The sequence below is a fragment of the Apaloderma vittatum genome, unplaced genomic scaffold, assembly GCF_000703405.1.
Source record: "Apaloderma vittatum isolate BGI_N311 unplaced genomic scaffold, ASM70340v1 scaffold29178, whole genome shotgun sequence".
Lineage (NCBI taxonomy): Eukaryota > Metazoa > Chordata > Aves > Trogoniformes > Trogonidae > Apaloderma > Apaloderma vittatum.
In genome coordinates, this window is record NW_009733190.1 from 26,231 (window position 1) to 48,567 (window position 22,337).

General features: G+C 42.7%; 1 protein-coding gene across 1 annotated transcript in view; it reads right to left on the bottom strand.

Moving 5' to 3' along the window:
- Nucleotides 1-22,337, bottom strand: part of LOC104278713 (inositol 1,4,5-trisphosphate receptor type 2-like) — a gene marked incomplete at its 5' end in the record, with an annotated part of 38,146 nt that overhangs the window by 10,771 nt on the left and 5,038 nt on the right. Inside the window, 5 exons of the mRNA XM_009875767.1 lie at nt 13,069-13,229; nt 14,474-14,639; nt 15,772-15,899; nt 19,277-19,279; nt 20,724-20,816. Of these exons, the coding sequence (XP_009874069.1) occupies nt 13,069-13,229; nt 14,474-14,639; nt 15,772-15,899; nt 19,277-19,279; nt 20,724-20,816 (551 nt within the window). The remainder of the gene's footprint in view (nt 1-13,068; nt 13,230-14,473; nt 14,640-15,771; nt 15,900-19,276; nt 19,280-20,723; nt 20,817-22,337) is intronic.

Below are 22,337 nucleotides of genomic sequence, written 5' to 3' on the forward strand. Positions count from 1 at the left end.
CTCTCCAGCAGTTCCCTGTCTCTCTTGAGCTGAAGGGCCCAGAACTGGACACAATATTCCAGATGTGGCCTCACCAGGGCAGAGTAGAGGGACAGGACCTCTCTTGACCTACTAGCTACTCCCCTTCTAATACACCCCAGGATGCCATTGGCCTTCTTGGCCATGAGGGCACATTGCTGGCTCATGGCCATCCTGCTGTCCACGAGAATCCCCAGGTCCCTTCCTCCTACGCTGCTCTCCAGCAGGTCAGTCCCCAACCTATACTGGCACATGGGATTATTTTCTCCCAGGTGCAAAACTCTCCACTTGCCCTTCTTGAACTCCGTAAGATTTCTCCCTGCCCAGCCCTCCAGCCTGTCCACGTCTCTCTGAATGGCAGCACAGCCTGCTGGGGTGTCAACCACTCCTCCCAGTTTAGTGTCATCAGCAAACTTGCTGACAGCGCTCTCTGTTCCCTCATCCAGGTCAGTGATGAATACATTGAACAGCACTGGTCCCAGTACTGACCCCTGAGGGACCCCACTAGACACAGACTGCCAACTGGACTCTGCCCCATTGACCACAACTCTCTGACTTCTTCCCTTCAACCAATTAGTGACCCACCTCACTACTTGGTCATCCAGATCACACTTCCTCGCAGCTCAGCACAGTGTTGCTGTTGAATCCCATGCACTCGGCTTCCCTCAGGTCTGAGAGTGGCACCTCTTAGTGCCCTGCTGGACAGGGCAGCCCTGTCACGGGAGAGGGGCAAGGGGCTCCCAGAGCCCCACCACTGCCACCTTAGTGCCTCCAACTCTACTCCTCTCTCCACCTCTCCTTCCCCTGCCACTCCTCACATCTTTTCAGCAAAGCCACCATTCGTTTGTCAGACTGGCTCATGCCCAGCTGAATGGCCACAGAATTTCTGCTTCTCCTTGACAGTGCTCAAAACGAACATGATTATGATGCATCTCTAGCCCCCTGCCATTCCCACTCACACACGACCACACTAGCATGCTGAAGCACACCCCTCGCCTCCCCCTCCCTTCTCATCACGCTAGCAAATGCACTCCTAGTACTGGACTCCAGAAAAAAGTCAATGGTAGTATCCCCACCACGATGCAAACGTGCGCTACGGTATCGTGGCACTGCTAGAGATGGAAATGAAGCCTGCTCCTTAGAGACAGACTTACTGTTCAGCTGGTAAGGACGCCACAAATTTTGACCTGTTTCTGGCGATGTAAGTGCTGGTTTGATCCAGTGAATCAGGGTCTGACCCCATGGTTAAACTCCAAACCATGACCTCTACATCGTAACTTTTGTAGCACAGGATTCAGGCGCATACTTGAAATTTATGTTTGGGGTTTTTTTCCATTTAGCTTTAATTCTCTGGTCCTGTCACCTTGTATTTTGCAAGTACTGTCCATTTCCTAGCTTTAGCTTCAATTTAGTGTAACAGAATCTTTGGGAAATACAAAGACTCAGCTGGAGACTCGTTTTGCAGAGGCTCAGGACTTGACCTTGTTCTCAGCTTTACACAGGCAGAGCTTCGCTGATTGCAGCACGATTGTTCTGGTTTAGGACACTGCCAGAGCTGAGGCGTTTTGAATCCTGATCTGAATGTTCCTGCTTTGGGCCCATTTTGACTCTGATGTATTTTGCACATGATGTGGTATGAAAGGACAATTTGAAGAACAACATTTTCTTTTAAAACTCGTAAGAATGGTTACCTATCACCAATGCGCTCATAACCGGTTTTGTTAAGCAACAATGCACATACCATATATGTGCATAAATGCACACACTCGAGTACCACTCAGGGGAAAGAAAATAGATCTTGCTTTCTCTTTGAAGCATCTCTTGACAAAACACCACCAAGCAATAGCCACCTTTCAGCATTATGGGCCTGACCACTACCAGTCTGCTCTCAAATCGCTCGCTCTGCTCAAATGCTCGCCCATAGGTTTTGTACATTACTCTACGGCAAGCACAGCTCCTTGCCCATCCAGAGAAGTCGGCCGAGGAGAGGCCCCTTGGCAGGCCTGGCTGTGGCTGGGTGAGAGGCAGATCCCACATGGTGCCATCCCCCTAACGGGAAGCACAGAGCACTTTTATTCCCTTTGGGAAACAGGCAGAAACCAGCAAAACCGGGCCCTCAAGGTGAAACGTCTATTCGTTCAGTGCTGTTTGCAGAGGCTGCAAGCATAGATCAATAAAAGAAAAAACCACTGTGGTACTTTGTGAACCTTTATCTGCCTATACTTCATTTCCATTTAGTGCTCTTGCTCGCATTGCTAAGAAAATATTTAAACGCATCCTCTGTACAGATCTGCTTTTGCTTTTTTTTTCCCTGTGTTTTCAGTCCAGTATTTAAATATGGCATTTTCTCTTGAGAACAAGCAGATGATCAGTTTCACAAACCCAGAGTTACAATTTTCCTTCAGCAGCACCCAGCAAAATGAAAACTAGAGACAAAACATTTTAATCACATGTGTATAAAATACACAGGGTTCATTAAATATGATTTAAAGTTGCCTGTTTGTTTTGGAGACTCTTTAAAGCTCCCGCTACCCTAAACTCACAGAAGCGTAATGTGATTCCTGATCTATTGAATTTTGTAGGATGGCTGTAGTGGGTTCCATTACATATAAATCGGATGCAGCCAATTTACAATCTCCAATATATACTTTTATCTCAAAATGCCCTGTGAGGCAATTGTGTAAAGTACTTTATCAGGGATTGTTGCTGGTAATATTGCAAGATTTCATGATGTAAAAAATACATCAATGTCATTTAAATTGAACAAAATGGTTTCCATTCTTTTTTTCCTGTACAGCATTTTTAACCATCTTCTCAACAAATTTGTTCAATAAATACTGTACAAAACAAACATTTTGCACTTTGTCCCACAGATACAATTTGCCAACCTGATTGATTTCTTTCTCCACAACTAATCTGATTTCCTTAGGCAATTTATCTTCTCTTTTATTAAAGATGATGCAATCTTAGCTCTTTATCATACCCGCATCCACCACACTAAAAAGAGAGAGGATTCTGTGAACTAGCCTTGCAACCAAATAGAAAATCCTGACAGAGATCTCATAAAGCTGATCCTAGAAGATAAATGGCATAAGCAGACTGAAGTTACACAAATTCAGAAACTTATCCATGCAGAGTAATACAGGCCAGTGGATTTTTCTTCCCATGACAGATATAGAAAAGAAGTAACTTCATCATTATCTGTAGCGTCACGTAAAACAAGCTCACACTAACGTTAAACTCAACTCTCTCAAATCTCGCTGTCTCTGAACCATGAAAACTCATAGGCAGAACTACATTTTTTTGTAGCCTTTCCCTGTTTTACTTCTTGCAGAATCTCACCGTTATGTTTTGAGCCCAACCAAAGTTACACTTACTTACTCTTAGATGATAAATGTAAGGCAACAACCTCACACTCATCTCCCTATTCTTATGTCTTTGGACAAATCCATGGCCCTTCCCTTCCTCAGCATCTGCAGTTATCTGCCTTGCCTGTGGACAATTTTGGAGTCTCTTTCCCATTCAAGAAGCCAGAAGCTTAGTACCACTGTAATACAAAGAACAATAATTGTTTTCAAATGTTGCAATAATATTCTCAAATGGCACTGAAGTGCTTTGTTTTTGTTGCTTCTCCCATAGCGCCAAATCAAATTAATTCAGTTTGCACGCCTTGGGATCTGCTCATCACATTGTTCCTCTGCGGTTGAACTTCTTATCGTTGTCTGTGACCCCAGTTAAGGTCCAGTTTTCATTACGCAAAGCCAAACACAGCCAGCCCCAGGAGAACTGAGGCTCTGTTACTGGCAGGATTTTAAGCACAAAAGTAGGTGCCCATCCAGTGCCCTTCCATCATCCGAAATCACAGAATAAAGGTCTGCCCACACACAGATCCATCTCAGGCCACATGCTCCTTTAACAAAGGGATAAAAGATGGCTTTTGCAAGCTGCCTGGAAAGTTAACAGTTTTAGTCTCTGGCAGGTCAAGGCGGGAGTGGATTCCAGCAGGGAACCGCAGCCTGTCCTGCCAGCAGCGCTGCTCGCTTGAGGGTGCTCCAGCTGGAACACCTCCACTCCATGTTCGTGGGGATGTGCAAGTTTCAAGGAACATGGTCTCATGGCCAGACCCCTCCTCGAGTTTTCGAGGCCAGCAGCGAACAAACAGGAACCCAACTCAGCTCATTTATTTTAATTTGCAAATTCAATGAAGTTGGAAGGAGGACAAGGAGGCTGTGACTATGCCGAACGATCAAGGCAGAACTCATCCTTATAGCAAAATCAGCCTTTGAAGCCTAAATACCGGTCAACTGACAGGTGGCCAAATCCTTCCAACACAGAGGAAATCAATAACTATACTCTGAGGGAGTTTTACGCTCCATTCTGTAACTTGCAACCACATTGCAGCTTTGTATTTAGAAGTGATTTCAAAGGGAAGAGGAAAAAAAGACAGGACTGTGTTGTTGGTGTTGGGACCTGTCCCACTAGGAATTAACACAACCACGAGGGGCTGAGCAGGGAGGCAGCAGGGACAGGGGCACGGCACATGATGGCACAGCCGCTCCCTCACCGAGGCAGCTCAGAGGACAGAAGTTATCACCGTACCGTCACTACAGACAGCAAATCTGCTTGTGCTGCAGCACCTGCCGTCAGTATCTATCTTTCCCCCACTCCAGCATCGTTTCTAAGGAGGCAGAATCAGATCCGTGGTTTCCTGTTCAAGCAGGGTAATTAATTTTGCCTGTCTGGGAAGAATGCATATAAACTTAAAGCCACTAAACCCTCAAGCTTTTGCAGTGGGGTGCCAAATGAAGCCTACCTTTCCCTTTATTTACCCATACCTCACACACCGCCTAGCCAAGCAGGCCAGCTAAATTATTTACGGTGAACCGAAAAGACCGTTTCTGGAAGATGCAGAGACCCTGCAGTAGAAAAGAAGATGCTCAGCTCTTGTAGAATAGGAGCTTTGTGCAAAGATGCAAAGTCCTCACGTGATGCTAACCTTTCATGCTCGGAACAACACAAAAATGAGTAGGAAATCAGCTAATTAGGCATGTTACTGTAATTGCTTATTTTATGAAGTGGAGAGGGAAGTGTTCAGCACTTTTGTAACATAATAATGTAGAGGCAAAATTGTACAGGGAAGCAAAAATAACAATGGACTACCTCCAGAAATGAATGTTATTTTTGAACAACAGGAAAAGCAACAATAGAAAAAATAATTTAATACCTAGCGGCAGGAGAAATGCCACCACCTCAATATGTTATAGAAATGTAAAATTAGATAATGCTTGGTTACATGAGGGAAGAGGAACCTCCCCTCATGTACTCAAGCAGTGGTTGAACGTGTGAGAAGCACAGTTCCAGCTCTATTTTAGTGACTTTGCATCACCACTCCATAGTTCTGAGATCCTCTGTGAGTTTGAGGCAGGCCTTGATGCAGAAAAAGGACTTCTGGGGCCTGGTACACCTAAGCCAAAGCCCTGAACTTCTCATAGGGCCTGCATCCATGTGAAAGGGCACAGAAAGCTCCATTCTCGCTCACTCTTCTATTATGAACACGACAAAAAATGGGAGCAGTAAATCATCTATTTTGGCATATTTCTTTAATTGCTTATTTTATGAAAACCCAACTGCAGCCAATATGATGTTGTATTTCCTAGGAAATTAGTCTGCCAGAGAGACCTCAGACCTTATTTAGCAACCGGCTTTTGTGCTCTTGGTATTACTGCCACACTAAGTAATTACCTATAATGTGACTTGCATCATATCAGTCTTTAAAAAGTAATTAAGAAAAAGTTGCAGAGCTTAATGACATGTACATACATCTCATCCTTGCAAGTTCTGCTTTGATAACATCTGCTAGTTTTTGGAGGAAGGCCAGTTTTAAAAAGTAAAATAAATCAGTCCTAACAATGGGAGTATTATTAGCTTCCCAAAAGTTATAAACTCCATGCCTCACTCCAGCAGAGCACTTGTGTGCTCAAGTCCTGTCAGCATTTCCAAGTGTGTGAGTTGCCAGATCAGAAACTTCATGTTGAACTAGAATTTATGATAATGAAGAAGCCTTAAAAATACAGTTTATTTATAGTGAGCCAGTTTAAGAACTGTAGCTCACCGTTCCCTGGCAGATCGAGCAGTAGCAGCTGAAGGGGTCACCCCTATCAGCTGTGTGCCCTTTCTCCCTGCCGATATTATCCTGCTGTTAGAGGCAGCAGAATCAGTGCTGTCTCCTCTCCTCAACCCCTGCAGCTCAGACTGGCAGTTCAGTTGCCATCAATTTTACACATTAGTACTCTGGGCTGTGAACAGCAGAAGCTCAGGAGTGAACAAACACATCACTTGTCCTCCCCCCTCTGCTGTTGTTGTGGTTAATTGCAACAGAAGGGTATGGTGGACATCTGGGGGAGGAAATCTTCTAGGATGAATCACCAGAACGCATGTGGAAAACACCCGGAGTGTCTTCCTGACAACCCAAGAGTCCCTTCTGCAGCACTCAGGTTACCTTGGATTGACATTTCTCTGGTTTATGTCATTCTCTCTACCCGTACGGTGTTTAGTGATCCTCAGATGTAAGAAGCGCATTGATAGACTAGAGATAAAAATTCGCAGAGAAAACTTTTGCCTCCAAATTCAAAAAGACGACAGATAACAGAATAGAAAAATCCTGGATGTCAGAACTTTTCTCCCTTCTTCGGAAAAGTTATATTTTAAGATCTGAGGTCAACAGCCCTCTTAGTACATATTATTTTATTACATTCTTTGACAAAAATCGACAGCAGTAAAGAACAGCTTGTTCCACAAACCCCGCTCCTCCTCGCCTGCCTGCTGTCAGTATGCTCTTCCCCTTTCCGTATGGCACTTTTTCACTGCCTTCACCTCGCCTGCCTGTCTTTCCTTTGGACCTGCCTGCTTTAGAACCTCCAATGGGTTTGCTCGGCGACGGCCACTGAACACGCCGGGGGTGCACGCCAAGATCGGCGTCTGTGAAATGACTTTTACATTCGCTAACTAACCCTGGGCCAATCTCTCACTGCACCAAGGTGTGAAAGGATGGGCAGCCGGGATCTTGATGGACAGCTGCCGGGCTCCGCTTGGATCATGCTTTTTCGGAGGTTGACTAAAATGAAAATAAAACATATCCCTTTGCAGGCCACAGATGGGAGTGCCCCCTGCTCCTGTTGCTATGTTTTGGGGGGTCACAGCCTCATGGAGAACAACTCTGGCCAGGAGCTTGCAGCATCGCTGCTGAGACCTGAACCTGGGGAGCAACGATGTGCAGCCACGGCTCGCATCACACCTCCGCTCCCGAGGTGGGAGCACAGCAAAAGGCAGAGCAGCCAGGCAGGAGAGAGAAGGATGCTGAGGGAAAGGGACTTGTGCTGCCCAGCATACAGCACGGGTGGAGCGACAACTATTGTGAGGCTTCTCAATGGCTTGTCTGGCATCATTCCCAGTGCTGCTTTTGAATTTAATACCCGCTTCTGGGTATCCAGTAGAAAAAGAAGACAAAAACATGTGGCTGGAGGTAGGAAGAAGACAGGAAACAGCACCAGCTCAAGGGTTAATTTAGATCAATTTTCAAACTTTGGAATTTAAAAAATCCTCAAAAAACTACAATTTTTCAAAGTAGGGAATGCTTTCTTCCTTATGACATGGAAATGGCTATAATATTTGGTAAACACTTCTATTCTTTAATAATGTAAAAAAAATAAATGAAAAAAGCTGACAACTTCAATATACTTAAAATGAAGTAGTTAAAATATTTTCTCATACCGCAAATGACAGATCATTGCTTTGAAAGAAAGTGCTTTTAGAAGAACTGAATAAAAAACCCCCACTGCTGAGCATTTCGGGCTGGTGTTGCTCTTCTATTTCGTCCTTACAGTGTTGATGGGAATTTCACTTTTGGTTTCCGTGGAGGTGTTTGGATCCTGAGTAGCCTAAAGAGATAGTTAAAGTTGGGAATTTGCCTTTCAGGAAGGATGCATTTACAGATGAAACAAGATGTAAAGGAATACTTATAAGATATTATCATGGCATAAAAGGTTGTGATGGAAGGAGAACACAACCTTTAATTTCCCACCATAGATTGCCTCGCTTTAGAGAGATGGTCTAACTCATGGCAGTATCCCTTACTCTTATGAACATAGGCCAGCTTCAGAGCACTTTTCAGCTGATTGAGGTGTTATGTAATTGCACCAATTACATCCAATTACATAATTAGAGTAAATAAGTAATAATATAATTAGGTGCTGTAATTATGTAGTTATGACAGGTAGAACTAATGCTGATAAAATCCATTATGAAACTTATCACGAACTGTGGACAGAGCACGCGAGAACAGAACTTTTAGGGTTTCGTTTGCTAAAGCCTTTCATTCTTCCAATGGGCAAAATAATTAATTTAATTACCATGCCAGTAGTCTTTTATTTTTGCAGATGAATGGAGGCATAAATCATTAGCTAACTGGTATCTCTCTGTTTTGCTGCAAAAAAAATCAGTAACTAATTGTACATTTTTTGCCTCCATCTATCTATTTACAGCTACCAAAGCTTAGGTGAAATCTGCATGTACACATTACACCTCTGAAAAGAGAAGTCTAAAAATTTGGACGTTAACCTTCACCGTTCCAGTTATCGCATTAAACTGTCTCCTCTAACAAATGGACACAGGAAACATTCCAAGATTGCTGTATCGATGTAATACAAGTTATGTGCATCTCTCTGGGCTTGCTAGGGATGGTATTTCTGGTCAAACGGGTCAGATAAGAAGGTTTTTTCTGCAGGAATGAAAATTCAATAGAGGAATCATTCATGCAGGTTCTCAGCGCAAATGTAAGGCATGTAGCCAGCTTTTCAAAGTTTGCCTGCTTGGATATTGTGTAATACCCATCTGACTTCATAAAAGACGCCTGGATAACAAACCAATAACAAAACCTACATCCCTGATTTAATATTCATTAGTATTTCACCTGATAGCTGATGTAAGATAGTGTGCAAGAAGAACGGGCATCACTGGAAGATCTGAAGTGCTTTATTCCCACCAACATCTCCATACAATAACTGTCTGAAAAGCTAGAAGCGTATAAACTCTGTGTTGTTTTATCCTTGGTGCTTTTTTCTAAAAAGAAAAAGGGGAAAAGGAAAAAGAACACCTTGCTTTATGAAAGCTGGATAGCTACTGATTACTTCTGCCACTGCTCAGAGCAGTATGTCAAATGCTGAAGCAAATACAGAGCTGCTGAGACTATCAAAATCACAGGGAATTGGAGTTTGTAGCCGAAGTCCACAGTCCAGAGGAAGAAAGCAAAAGAATTCCTCTGCCCCAAGGTCTTCCGAGGCCAGAGACAGGGAAGATAATGCGAATGTCTTGAAATAAGCCATCCCTGGAACAGAAGTACAAGCAAACTTGGAAACCTGTAAAAATACTGCCTTTGAATGAAGGGTGTGTACAACATCACCTACAAGTATCCTTCCCCCTCCTGAACTGCAAAACTGGGAAAGCAAAGTTAAGACGCATAAATGATTCCCGTCCCTTTTGGCACCTAGACTTTCAAATAATATTCCAAAACAAAAAAAATCATAATGTTCTGGTTTTTTTTTTATTTTTTTTCCAGTTGTGCTATCAGAAAGTCCTCAAACCAGATGCTTCACTGTTTGCTGGACAAATGATATATAAAAAAGACTGAGAGTCATAATACAGTCATATTTTGGGGTTCTCATGGGTCTGGACAATAGTCTTTTCTATCAGACTATCAAAAAATACAGATGTCTTTTCTGCAGCTTACTTAATACTGGTAACGTTTCCAATGTTACTTTTTGCAATACTCTGCAAGACAGTAGCAGACAAGTGCAAATAATAATTGATTCCTACAACTACAGTTGTAGGGGTACTGAGGACAATACTTGCAGCTAAATGCAAGTAGTTATATGAAGTTAATACTCCAAAATTTTGCATACTTGAAAATTTTGACCTACTTGTATTTAAGGATGGATCTGAGCCTTGCAGATTGAATTTGGGTAGAAATTCTAAGTAATCAAGCTGTGAAAACACAGAACTTGGACTTGACCCATTGAAGCTACAGAAGCAGCCATAAAAGGCATACCTAACCATAATAAAAACTGGTAGAGTTAAAGAGAGCTTTTCCAGGGGTATGACTCAGGGATTTTTTTCGGCCATATTCTGTATCACCTAAAATATAAAATCTCATTACACCTTGTGCCCTTCAAAGAGGTCCTGAGACTGCCCTGTTCTTCCAACCACCCTATTTTTATAATATTTTTTGCATTCCGATATAGTCCCAGTGGGCCTTATTCAGCAATGAGTCAGTCCCACTGGCAAGACCCAGTTGCCTTGTGAAAGGTTAATTTCAAGTCTGCCTCTCTTGTGCCAGATCCTAACCAGAACTTGGTCCCTTACCAGGGACTTGGTCACTCAGCTTTCAGCCCGCCACAAAGTCTGAATCAGCTTCTCTCTCTGTCTTCAGGACAAAAAACGTACCTCGGGCGCAATTTCTGCATGCAATGTAGTACATCTCACATGCTCATTGTGTAATTTCACCACTACCGTGCTGTGTTTGAGACACACCAAACGTACACTACATTAGCTCATGTGGCCGACAGCTGCAGAACTACCTCTTGAGTGTTTTCCTTTTGACTCTTCTTTAGGTCCTGAGCAAAGTTGTACGTCTAAATCTCTTCCTCCAGTTGAATATCATACTTTCAGAATCCTCCACTCTTTCAGTCAGATTATTGTCTTTAATTTCTTAGGATTCCTTGTACATGTGGCATACAGAAATCTCACTGGCTCAAAGAGAGAGCTCTTTTTTGTTCACTTAAGCAGTTCCAATTGCTTCTGCTATGCAGCACGGGTATTTCTAGAGCACACCTTCCCCAGATTTTGTACTGGAGAATTTAAACTATACAAAGATACAATTAGTAATCCCACAGTAGCCCCTTATAGCTTGTTGAAACATTGGTTTCTCGTTTTCTTCCCCACTCCTCCATTGCCTCTTCCATTCCATATAAGCTTTACTCTTCTAGGTCCATATGTACCTCTCCCATCATCCAGAACAATTATTATATGTACTCATAGAAAAAACCCTCAGAGAGTTTAATAATCCCAAAATCTGGATCACTGCAAACCACTTAAACCACCAGCATCTTGCCACAGAGGAACAGGGGCTGTGAGAAATCAGTTCAACGCTTGAGGCCACATGTGTCTTGGTGCTTTTCTGTTAATATTTTAGATACAGAAACAGGAGTTCTCACCATTAATGCAAACGTAAAATACATTAGTGAATTACATCAGAAAAGTCAAACCACTGCTGCCACAGGATGAACACACTTATTATGAATATTAATGCATCCCTTGGAATTAAACATTAATACTTAACATACATAATTGCAAAGTTTAAAATCATACAAACATTGCAGGGAAATGAAAAGGAGTAGAGTAGGAATAGACTATTGATTCCATGAATTAAAGGGCCTTTCTGAGACAGGCTAAAATATTTTCACGCATAAGAAGACAACTTGCCACTATGAATAATTTCTTCTAACAAAACAGAGGATACAAGCATCTGTTTTTGTTTTTCTATCTTGCCCATCATACTGCAGAAGTGCAGATCCATTACTGCCTAACAGTACAAATGTCCAGAGCTGGTCAATGAGACTGACACTGCAAAATGTTGTTCCTCTGTATGTGAGCACTGAATTCCCATCAGCTGCCACACCACCTTCCCATGTAGCAGTAACAGCGCTTACAAAAGCTCCATTTCGTCACAGCATTCAAGTATGCACTCCTGTCTAAACACAAGCTGCTCCACTAATGTAAGCTCTTCAAGGTAAGCTCTGCGCAAGCCTGTGCAGTGGTTGGGAGTCGTTTCCTCTAATTTTAGCCAGCTCCCAATTAGGCATCTTCTCTGAACTAATCATTTAGGCTCTCAATGGAGTGAGGAAAGTGATGCCAGAGTGAGTCACACCAGCTATCCTAGACACCTGTCTTAAGGCAGGATAAATAACCCAGATTTCCGCACTGACAAGGCAGGGAGCTCGGGTCGATTTCAGCCAAGTGCCTGACCTGAAAACAGACGAAGTTAGAGGAGAAGAACCTTTCTCTTGGCTAAACTGAGGTCTAAAAGGGCACCCAGCATCTCACTAGTGAGGCTGGGGAGAATGGTTAATCGAAGGCCCGACGAGGAATAAAACATCAGATACTCTGAGTAAGAAATGTGGCTCCAGAAATGCATGAACAGCAAAGCCTGATCCACATTCGGTTATACGCTCCTCTGGGATTCAGACATATGCCAGCTCTACACCCACAGGCCCTGGCACAAGCCCTGAGCAGTGCAGTACCTGCCAGGAAGTCTATGGAAAGAAAATGCTGCACCAGAATATCCCAGCAGGTAGGAAACTCTTCAAAAATGAAGCCTCAAGCCAGGCAGCCTTTATAATCCATCCCTCTCCCTCACCAGAATGAACTTTCTGTGGTAGCAGGCTGGAAATTAAATGTTAACTGAACATCTCTCTGCCCTAGTGTCATCAAATTTCTCTCTCTGAATCCAAGTCATACTCTCACTGCTTCACGAGGCAGTTTCTGTAGCTCTTCAAACCCCTGCAGCAGCTCTTCTTGGTCTTTTCAATAGCTTGCTCAGAGCAATCATAGGAGAAAAGCACTAGCCCTCGACACCGACCTCGTGTTTCACTGTTAAAAATTTTTCTGGACAGCAGCCCAGAGATACTGGACAAAGCAGGAGCAGCAGCAGATGTTATGATGCATGCTCTTCTGCCCCTGGTTTGGCTAATGAGGCAGCAGAACCCACAGAGCATGAGACCATGAATGCCAAACCGGAGACTGTGGCCTGTGCCTTAAGCTTTTTCATTACATTTAAGACTGAGCCTTGTTGCAGACTGTAAGACACGTGAAAAGATCTTTAAGAATACAGATCAATGCCACCTATTGTTCAGAGAGAGGGAAAAAGAACAATATTGTTTGCTTGAGCTGCAAGGAGCACCTCTCGGTTGCATAAAGCACGTGCCCAAATTGACTTACCACAATCATTTGTGCCACGTAGCTCTCCGGGCCAGTGTATTCAGTCGGATCTTTAACTTTGACAAGAACGATAAAGTACAAATAGTGCCACATGTTGTGTTCTGACTTTATATGCTCCTCAAACGAAACGGTCTTGTTATCAAATTTGTCTCTTTCCAGTCCTGCAAAAAGCCATGAACGTAATGTAAAAAAATTCATTTCAACATAAAAATACCCCAAAATGTTAAATATGTTAGAGAAAGGAACCTAACTTAATTTAAAGGATCATAAATATGAAGGATCTTAATTTAAAAGCTATAACCGCACACAGTAACTGGCAGGCAAGAAATACCAGGCCAGAAAAAAACAGAATTCTTTCGGCACAGCATTTGTTCTCTTTTGTGATTTTTCTTCTTAATACCAATAACAGTATAATAAATACATTACAGTTTTACAGTGCCTCCTATGCCGAGGGCTATAAAGCGCTTTACAAGTGTTGGCTCTGATTCTTTTTAAATGTATACTGGTAAGCAGACAGCGCACAATCTAGGTCCCGATCTTGCACAGATTTATGCATGCATTTAGCATCAAGCATGTGAATAGTCTCACTTAAGCTGCGGTGGGATTGTTTGTGCACTTAAACCTAGCAGAGAGGGTGAGTCTCTGCAGCTTTGCAGTCACACAGTCTTTACAGAGCTGTAGTCATAAGAAATTTTATTTTTATTCCTGTAACAGGTCAAATCTCTGAAGAAGAACACCACGGTGGGGAAGGGCAGGATTCACAAATGTTTGCTGCCGCGTTACAGCTTTCCATGCTGGATCTCTTGCAGAGCCTTCCGCAGGCACTACAGCTGTTGTGCTCTGCACAGCGTTCACCCCTGTCAGTACAACCATGGAAACAACATCCAGCCTACAAAAAAGAAGATACTTCTAAAGTCCCCTAGCGGAATGAAGGTCTGCCCTTCTTTGTGAGCTCACCTCAAAATCAGTGTGATTTATCCATGGGGTTTGTGGGGACAATTTTCATTTAATTCTTTTGTTCCCTGCTTCACCTTCTGAAACAGGTGGATTTTGCTGTTGTTACCCTTCTAGAATGCACTGTGCTGTGAAATGGCAAGCTGTACTTTCATCTGCATCACGCTTTGTGAAATAAAGTCAGCAGCTGCACCATCTCCATTAGTGGTGATGATGCACGTGTGAAACACGGCTCAGATCCTGGGTGGAGACTGTGAAGCTACCTCTTAGCAAAGCTAGCTTTTGACTCCTAAACCACATCTGTTTTGTGCTAAGAGGGCATACATTTGGAACCAAACTGACATTTTTACAGACTTGCCTTGTAGAAGATAACCACCCCTTAGGTCCACGCTTTATTTATTGAGGAATAGGTCATTTTACTTCAATGTCTCAATACCTCAGTAGCACCTACCACAGATGAAACAAGTTGTCTTTAGTATTTCTTCCTTTTTCTGCTTTTCACTCCTGAGATCAGCAAATGTATCAATGATGACTCCAAAGATTAGGTTTAGAACAATAATTATGACAATGAAGTAAAACAGAAGATCATAAACAACTCGTGCAGCAAACAAGGGCTCCTGAAACAATAATAAGGTTGCAATAAGATATAAAAATAGCACACCTCTGAAATATTAAACAACATTTTCACATTAGCACAAGCTATGCATCTTTCTTTTCATATGCCAAATTCTGCTAGCCTAACTCACACAAATAGAGAGGGACTATCTATGTGACTAAGCAAAGAAGATTCGGCTTCGTGTGCTCTTATTGCTCTGGAACTCCTGTTGTTCTTTATGTTGTTTCACACAGCACGAAGCAGAGTCTAGCTGGTGTACTGGATGCAGTGTAGAGGCATTAGTGTAGTGGCAAGGGTAATTTTCAAAGTCTGTGTCTACAGGCTTCGTGAGCATGGACTACGGTTCCTGCAGAACCTCCCAGGCTATGAGATAGGACCTAGATTCCTATTACCAGCACAAGGATCTCTCCCATCCAGATCTGAGTTACCTGTCTCTGGACTCCTATAAACCCTGCTGAGATTCTACTTGTGAATTTAATTCTTGTGTTAAGGTGTGGCTCATCAAGCAAAGTGCTGCTAGATTGCCTTTATTTATGATGTTCTTTTTGAATATAAATAAAAATGCATAAATGCACCCAAATATTAAGAGAAGCCCTTAAATAAATTGAATTTTGTAGGAAACTTCTGGAAGAGGACATATAACACGATATACGAAATTATGTTTTGACTTCGATGCTAGTTGAGTACAAGTAAACAATAGGACCTATTTGAGGGCAGATGCCATGCTGAATTTCAGCTAAAAATACACCTCTTATACTGCAGTGCTGAGTCTTGACATACAAATATCAGCTAATCAATCCCTTTCAAAAGTTTGCATTTATAATTCCTAGTGCAATGGAAGAGCGATCCGTCCCAGGAACACTTCTTAGTAGTGCTTGGAAGGTATAATATGCTCCAGTTTTCCAGAAGGAGTAAACCACTACCTAGCGTTCCTTTCTTCAAGTATCATCATCACACCAAGTTCAGCTCTTTCCATTAAATATTCCATCTGGGATGTAAAAATTACAGGGATAAATCAACTGTGTGACATTAGAGCAGACTAGATACAAATACAGTCTATAACGTCCAAAGACTGACTTTGGCATTCATGAGATGCACAGGGAGTAACGTATTTCCTCAGCCAAAACACTTACATCTTTGGACGGTTTTCTGAGCACGTCTCCTACACCACCACCATTTCGCAGGCCTTGGTTTAATACGGTCACAATGCACATGAGCAGGGTGTCGCATGTCCTTTCTGTTCCGTCCTCCTCCTCTTCACCTGCAAACCGGAGAGCAGCAGCTTTAGGAACTGCAGCATCAAATGGTCACTTGTCAAACAAAGCCACAATTCTGTGTTAGAGAACTGCAATACACATCTGCCTTTCACATTCTTCAGCTAGAATTTCACTGATCATCCCCATCCATTTGCACATCGCTGCTGGTGACATACTTAGGCACATCAGGCGTACTTTGCCTGAAGAGAGACAGAGAAAATCCCAAGCAGTTCTCCCACCAGTAACTCTGTTAATGACCCAGAGCTGCCATCTCTGTTCACGGGAGTACCCCTTTTCCTTACAAGTACTCCCACTGGTTTCAGCAGAACTGCTTTTCCAGTGAACCTCCTAAGTGCACAGCTGACACACAGAGGAGAAGCAATATAAACACAGAATTAGAAGCACATTTGTAAAAGGATTGTCTTCCTGTGAAATCATCCCTCTACCTACCCCCTGTACAAGCCAAGTCATGTTAGCATTGCAAATCATCAAGGAGAGGCTGGCTTTTATATGAGTAAATCTGTCCGTGATCTTTCCACTAGCACACATGTCCAAGCGCAGGCCTGATATACATTAAACGACAGACACTCCCTGACCTCAGCTTGAAAACTTGGATTCTATTCTTATCTCTGCTGCGGAGCTGCTGTGTGGTTTTGGCCAAGCCACAGAGGGTACTATTGTGCAGGAGATATTTGAACGTGCAGAGGAGCTGGGCTGGAACACCAGTCCCCAGGGGGGCACTTTGTCCACCCTAGCCAGAATTCCTCCCACCACGCACTCACCCCCATGCTGCGGCTGCATCAACAGCCTTCTTTTGAAGAACCCTGCTTGAGTTGTTCCCTGTGTCCTGCTGGCTTCCACTGAAGGGTCAGGACTGTGACTGCCGTTCCTCCTGTCTCCTCTTCTCTTTAGGGATACGTTTGCTTAAGTGGTGAAGGCAGCGGTTCTCACTTGGTTTGTTGCATGCACTTATTTAACATAGTTTAATAAAGAACAACATCCTGCTGCGATAGTTAACTGAAACAGCATATTTAGCAGCCCCAAACTACCACATCTGGGGCACTGAGATAGACTTTGATAAATTAAATTGACTGAAGGCACTCACATTACAAGACAAGCAATTTGGATTTAAAACATGGGTTCCCAAATTGCGGTGTATGCATCATGATTGGTATTTGCAGAACGGAGCTGGTGTCTGCTGCCTCTGCCACCATTGCTTTTACTACGCTAGCTAATTAAATGAGAAAGAACTCCCGATTTAAGGAACTGAGTAAAAAGAAAAGCAAAAGCATCAGGATAGACTTCCTTATTAAACTTTACAGTCATTACAGATGCTACTACCACTAATAACTCAAGATTTTTTTTTAAAAAATGCTTTAATATTGAAACTTAAAGAATTGAAACAAGAAAACCTGTTTTTCTCTGTCACATCTGAAAATTTTTTACTAGCACTGTGATCTTACTCATGCCAATTCATCTCCCCTCCTTTGGTACCCTGCCTTTATTTCCTCCTTTCAAATATTACTCCATTAATATATTTGGAGCTAATACTTGTGCTTGAGAGGATGTCTGTCCACAAGACAAACTAAAAACTTCTATACAAGTCACAGCTTCTATTTTATTTAGGTATCTACAGAATGAGATTTTCACTGTTGACAAGACCAGGGTCGGGTGCTGCAAACAGCAGATGATCAGATTCTGGTGAACAGCTAGGATAAACCAGGGCTACAAACTGGAAGCTGGAACATCAGAGAGAGGTATCTGCAAGAAACCCTAACTCACACATCTCTGTGTCCACCAAGATCCAAATTCAGAGCATGCCCATGCTTCAGAGAGACACAGCTCATCAGGTGACTGGCACATCTTACAACAGAGAATCAGCATCCCACATTGCACCAAGAAGAGCAAGCTCAGGTTGCTCTTTGCCAGAGATTCAGACAGCAGACAGCCTGAAGTTGGCAGAAACCTCCAGTGCAGTAATGTCAGCTGTGGGGAGCGTACAGATACTCGTGTTTCTAGCCTACTTTCACTCCCAGACATGTAGCAACAAGAGCTGCCCTTAATCTGGAAGCTGGATAACCCTGTAGGCACTTGTTCTGCCCCAGCTGCTTTGCTCTGGTGCTCAGCAGTGCTCATAGCCCGGAGTCAGCTCCTGTCGACACAGGCTCTGCCCGTACTACCAAAAGGAGTGGATCGGTGGAGTAAAATTGCTGCTTAGCGCCCAATGTCAACACTACATAGAATCATAGAACAATTCAGGTTGGAAAAGACCCTTGGGATCATCACCCTACACTACAAGTTCACCCCTAAACCATATCACCCAACACCACATCTAAGCAACACCTGAACACATCCAGGGATGGCAACTCAACCACCTCCTTAGGCAGTCTATTCCAGTGTCTTACCACTCTTTCTGTGAAGAATTTCTTCCTAATGTCCAGCCTAAACTTGCCCTGTTGCAACTTGAAACCATTCCCCCTGGTTCTGTCCCTAATTACCTGTGAGAAGAGACCAGCACCAACCTCTCCACAATGTCCTTTCAAGTAATTGTAGAGCATGATGAGATTCCCCCTCAGCCTCCTCTTCGTCAAACTGAACAGACCCAGCTCCCTCAATCGCTTCTCGTAAGTTCTGTTCTCCAGGCCCCTCACCAGCTTTGTTGCCCTGCTCTGCACTTGCTCCAACACCTTGATATCTCTCTTATACTGAGGTGCCCAAAACTGAACACAATACTCAAGGTGCGGCCTCACCAGTGCTGAGTACAGAGTGACAATCACCTCCCTTCTTCTGCTGGTCACAAAATTACTTGCAACCAAGTCTAGGCTGGTGAGTGGCCCATTAGCAGCTAAACAGCGTTAGGCAGGTTGTCTTCTGATTAACTCAAAGGTAACGTAGATTAAGCACTAAGACCTCCCCACAATATTGATCACAGGGTAGTAAGTGGGATGACAGGAAGTTTCACTTAAAAAATCCTCATCTGATGGCCCCCAGCTAATTGGCTTCTGGGCCTGATCTCCAACACAAGCACTGGCAGGGAGACAAACAGCTGCCCACGTGGATCTAGCTGAACTTGCACAGAGCAGTGTCAGACCAGGGAGTGGGACAAGTCTTTGAAAATGTCCCCTTTTGCAAACTGTGCACCTTTCTAGCACAAGTTTTTATGGGCTACAGAGCACAGAGAGCTACGAACAGTAGGGTACGAAGTTCCTTTAAGTGATTTAAGTGCTTCACCAGGCAAAGACTTAAGTGATATTGAAATGCCATTGGAGTGAAGAGTGGGAGACTCCAAGAAAGATGAGGCAAATCGTTTTTGTGTTGACAGCTTAGAGCAGCACTGAGGAAGCAGGCTGTAGACAGGAGATGCTCTCTGAGCAGAGCAGACCAGCTCCCAAGTCCCTCACCCATAAAAGTAATGGCTGAGCACATGTTCAACCAGTGAAACTCAAGGCAGAAGCACAGTCTCACCAGAACAAATGTTTAGTGGTAATCTGATGTGAAGAGCAACTTGTATGTCCTCCCTGGACCTGAGATGCCACCGAGAATATTTTCTGTTTTCTACACGCCACTACAAAGTAAATCCCACTAAATCTCAATCCTTTGCATTCAACCACACTCATGCTTTTGCCTGAAGGGAGATCTGTCCCAGAAGACATAAGGCAGAGAAGTACTTTTTGACAGGTGATTCACTGGCTAAGAGGAGCAAAACTGTTCTTCCTGACTGGTGTTTTTTTAGTGTTACTGGATAAATTACACTTCTCAAAGGTTAAGTGACAGTGCATTTACATGTTTTGTATCATCCCCTTTCATTATTGTTTAATTTTTAAGAAACAGTACCCAAACAATAAGAAATCTGAGATTTCTACCATTTAAAGAGCTTGGCAAAAGCCACACCACTTCTCCTTTGACTGATTGATTACTCTTTGAATGCAGCAGCTTTGCCAATAGCTCTTAAACTGTTTTCTCCATCTAGTCAGACAGCTTCCCATGTTGTTTATGAGGCATTATTTACACCCCAGCTGGGGAGAAAAAGTCTACTTTCATAGCCCTCTCCCTGAAGCCCTTGATCCTAAAACCTCAAAAATTAGTGGTGGAAGAATAAGGCTTATGAAACAGCATTATATTGGAATACAGTATAAGAAGGGACCCCTTACGCCTTCAGTTTCAGCCCCCAGCAACCAGAAGTAACTGCAGTAATAAATACAATTGCAAGAAAAAGTATGGGAACCTTTTGGAATTTCATGGTGTTCTGCATTACTTTCTCATAAAATGTGATCTAACTGTGATCTAAGTCAAGAGTATTGACAAATGTAATGTGCCTGTGCTAAGCTCAGCCCCAGTAACTCTTTACAACATAGTAACCTCATTCTGGATCTGGGCTCTTCGGTCTTCTGGCTACACTACAACGTTGGCCTAGATGCGTGCAAGAAGTATACACAAAAGCAAGCTGATACATCCTATGCCATTAAAATCAACTGACATGGCCCTAAATGGATCTAATGGTGGCTCAGTGTGTGCAGGTGAGGATGCTGCAGACAAACAGTAAGCTTTTTCTCTCAGCAAAGTCAGTTGGAAAGAAGCAACCTGTACTTTCGAGCGTAATGATTCAGCAAGCTCTTTTAATAACAGAAGTAATGTCAGTGCAATTCAAAATCAGGGGTGGGAAGCACACTCGCATTAAAGGCAAGTTAAGCTCCAAGCCTTGCAGAAACTGAGCACTTCTGACTTAGGGCACCCATAATCACTTCTCAGTCTAGCAAAAGTCTCTACAATAATAACATACAAATACCTGTTCTAATTGATCATCAGGCTGGGGAAACTTTTGTACTAACCTGGGTTAATAATTGGGATGCTTGTGGAACAGTTCTCTTTCGCACAGGCTCCCATCATTGATGTGAGAGTTGTAGTGGGGACTTCACCAATACCTGTGGAAAAAGCAGGATATTGACAAAAAGACAGATAGCTACATTGATACTAAGTTTTAAATCATTATTTTCTAGAAGCAAATCACTGAGTTGCAAAGTTGAGAAGTAGAACAAATTATACCACTAGTTCCTCCTTCCTCAGTCTGCTTCAACAGCTCAAAGCAATCACAAGGAACAAAAACACAGTTTTACATTTGCTGTATATCACAGCTATTCCCATTTCATCTCCTGAAATTAATGAATCCACATCAAATGCTGCTACTTCTGGTTAGAATAAAATATATTCAAAGCAAGAAACAACTGTCAGATATGAAAATAATGTCAGTTTTAAAACCATTAGATAAATTATTCACAAAAGCTGACAAGCAGGACACCAAGCTGATGTTCAGTTATCCTGAATGTAGAATATTTAAGAGTTTTCAAGGATTATAACACAGTTTGGTACTCATTTGTAAATACGTATCTGTTTGTGTAAAACACTAATTTAACATTCCCAAAGTGGGTAAATGTGTACATCAGCTTGATTTTATCAAACCAATTTTCTCCTGTGCATCTTCAACAATTTTCTGCATTTCAAATCAGAGATACAAAATGATTTAAGGAGCAAAAAAATGAAGGCAAAATCATACAACAAAAGTAACAGTCTAAGATAATCAGTGTAACAGGGAAAACACTTGCTCCAACTTTCTCTTTGTGCTACTTTATAAAGAAAATATTTAAAGCACTTGTCTTGGGATGCATAATGTTCCATTAGTAACCAGTCAGAACGTTGTCTTGATGAGTTCTTGATCAGGAATGGCAACGTGTAAAGCCAAAAAGAATATGCCCACACCAAAAGTCTGCCAAGAACCCAACAGAAGAAACACAAACACAAAGGTACTACTGCACCGGCCCAGGCCAGTGCTGCCCACAGCCTCGCATCCGTTCTTCCTATGACGGCCACAATTATCTTTCAAAGAGAACCTTCACATCTTAAGTTGTGTCCCAAAAGTGGATGGTAAGTCAAATACGAGGACATAGCCCTTTTTAGATGGTCAATGGCAAAAAATGAAGGTGTGTTAAAGAAATCCGTCAGGTTCCTTTTTTTTCCCATATGGTATCAAAACAGCTACATGAGTATACCGTGGCCACAAGTCTTGAATGACCTTTACCTTATTTGTGTGGTTTAGATCCTGAAATAACAAATTTAGGAAAAGGATAGCACCACGTGCACACAGTCCAGGATGGATTCTACTTGTTGTTCTGTGCTTGTGTACAGGTCTGAAGAGGTGAGCATTTGGGAAAATCATGCCTCTAAGAATTTAATCACAAGCTATTCTCAGGTATTTCTAAGCATATGCCCATAGTCTCAGCAGGTTGGCTGGCAGCGTATACAAAGAACTCAACAGACCAGATCTATTTTTTTTTCTAGCAAAGAGATTTAGCAACATTTTACCACATTGGTAAAATCTCTAATTCCAAAAAGCTGAAATCCTGGCCTTTTAGAAAGTGATTAAAACTCTCCAAATTATTTTACTATGA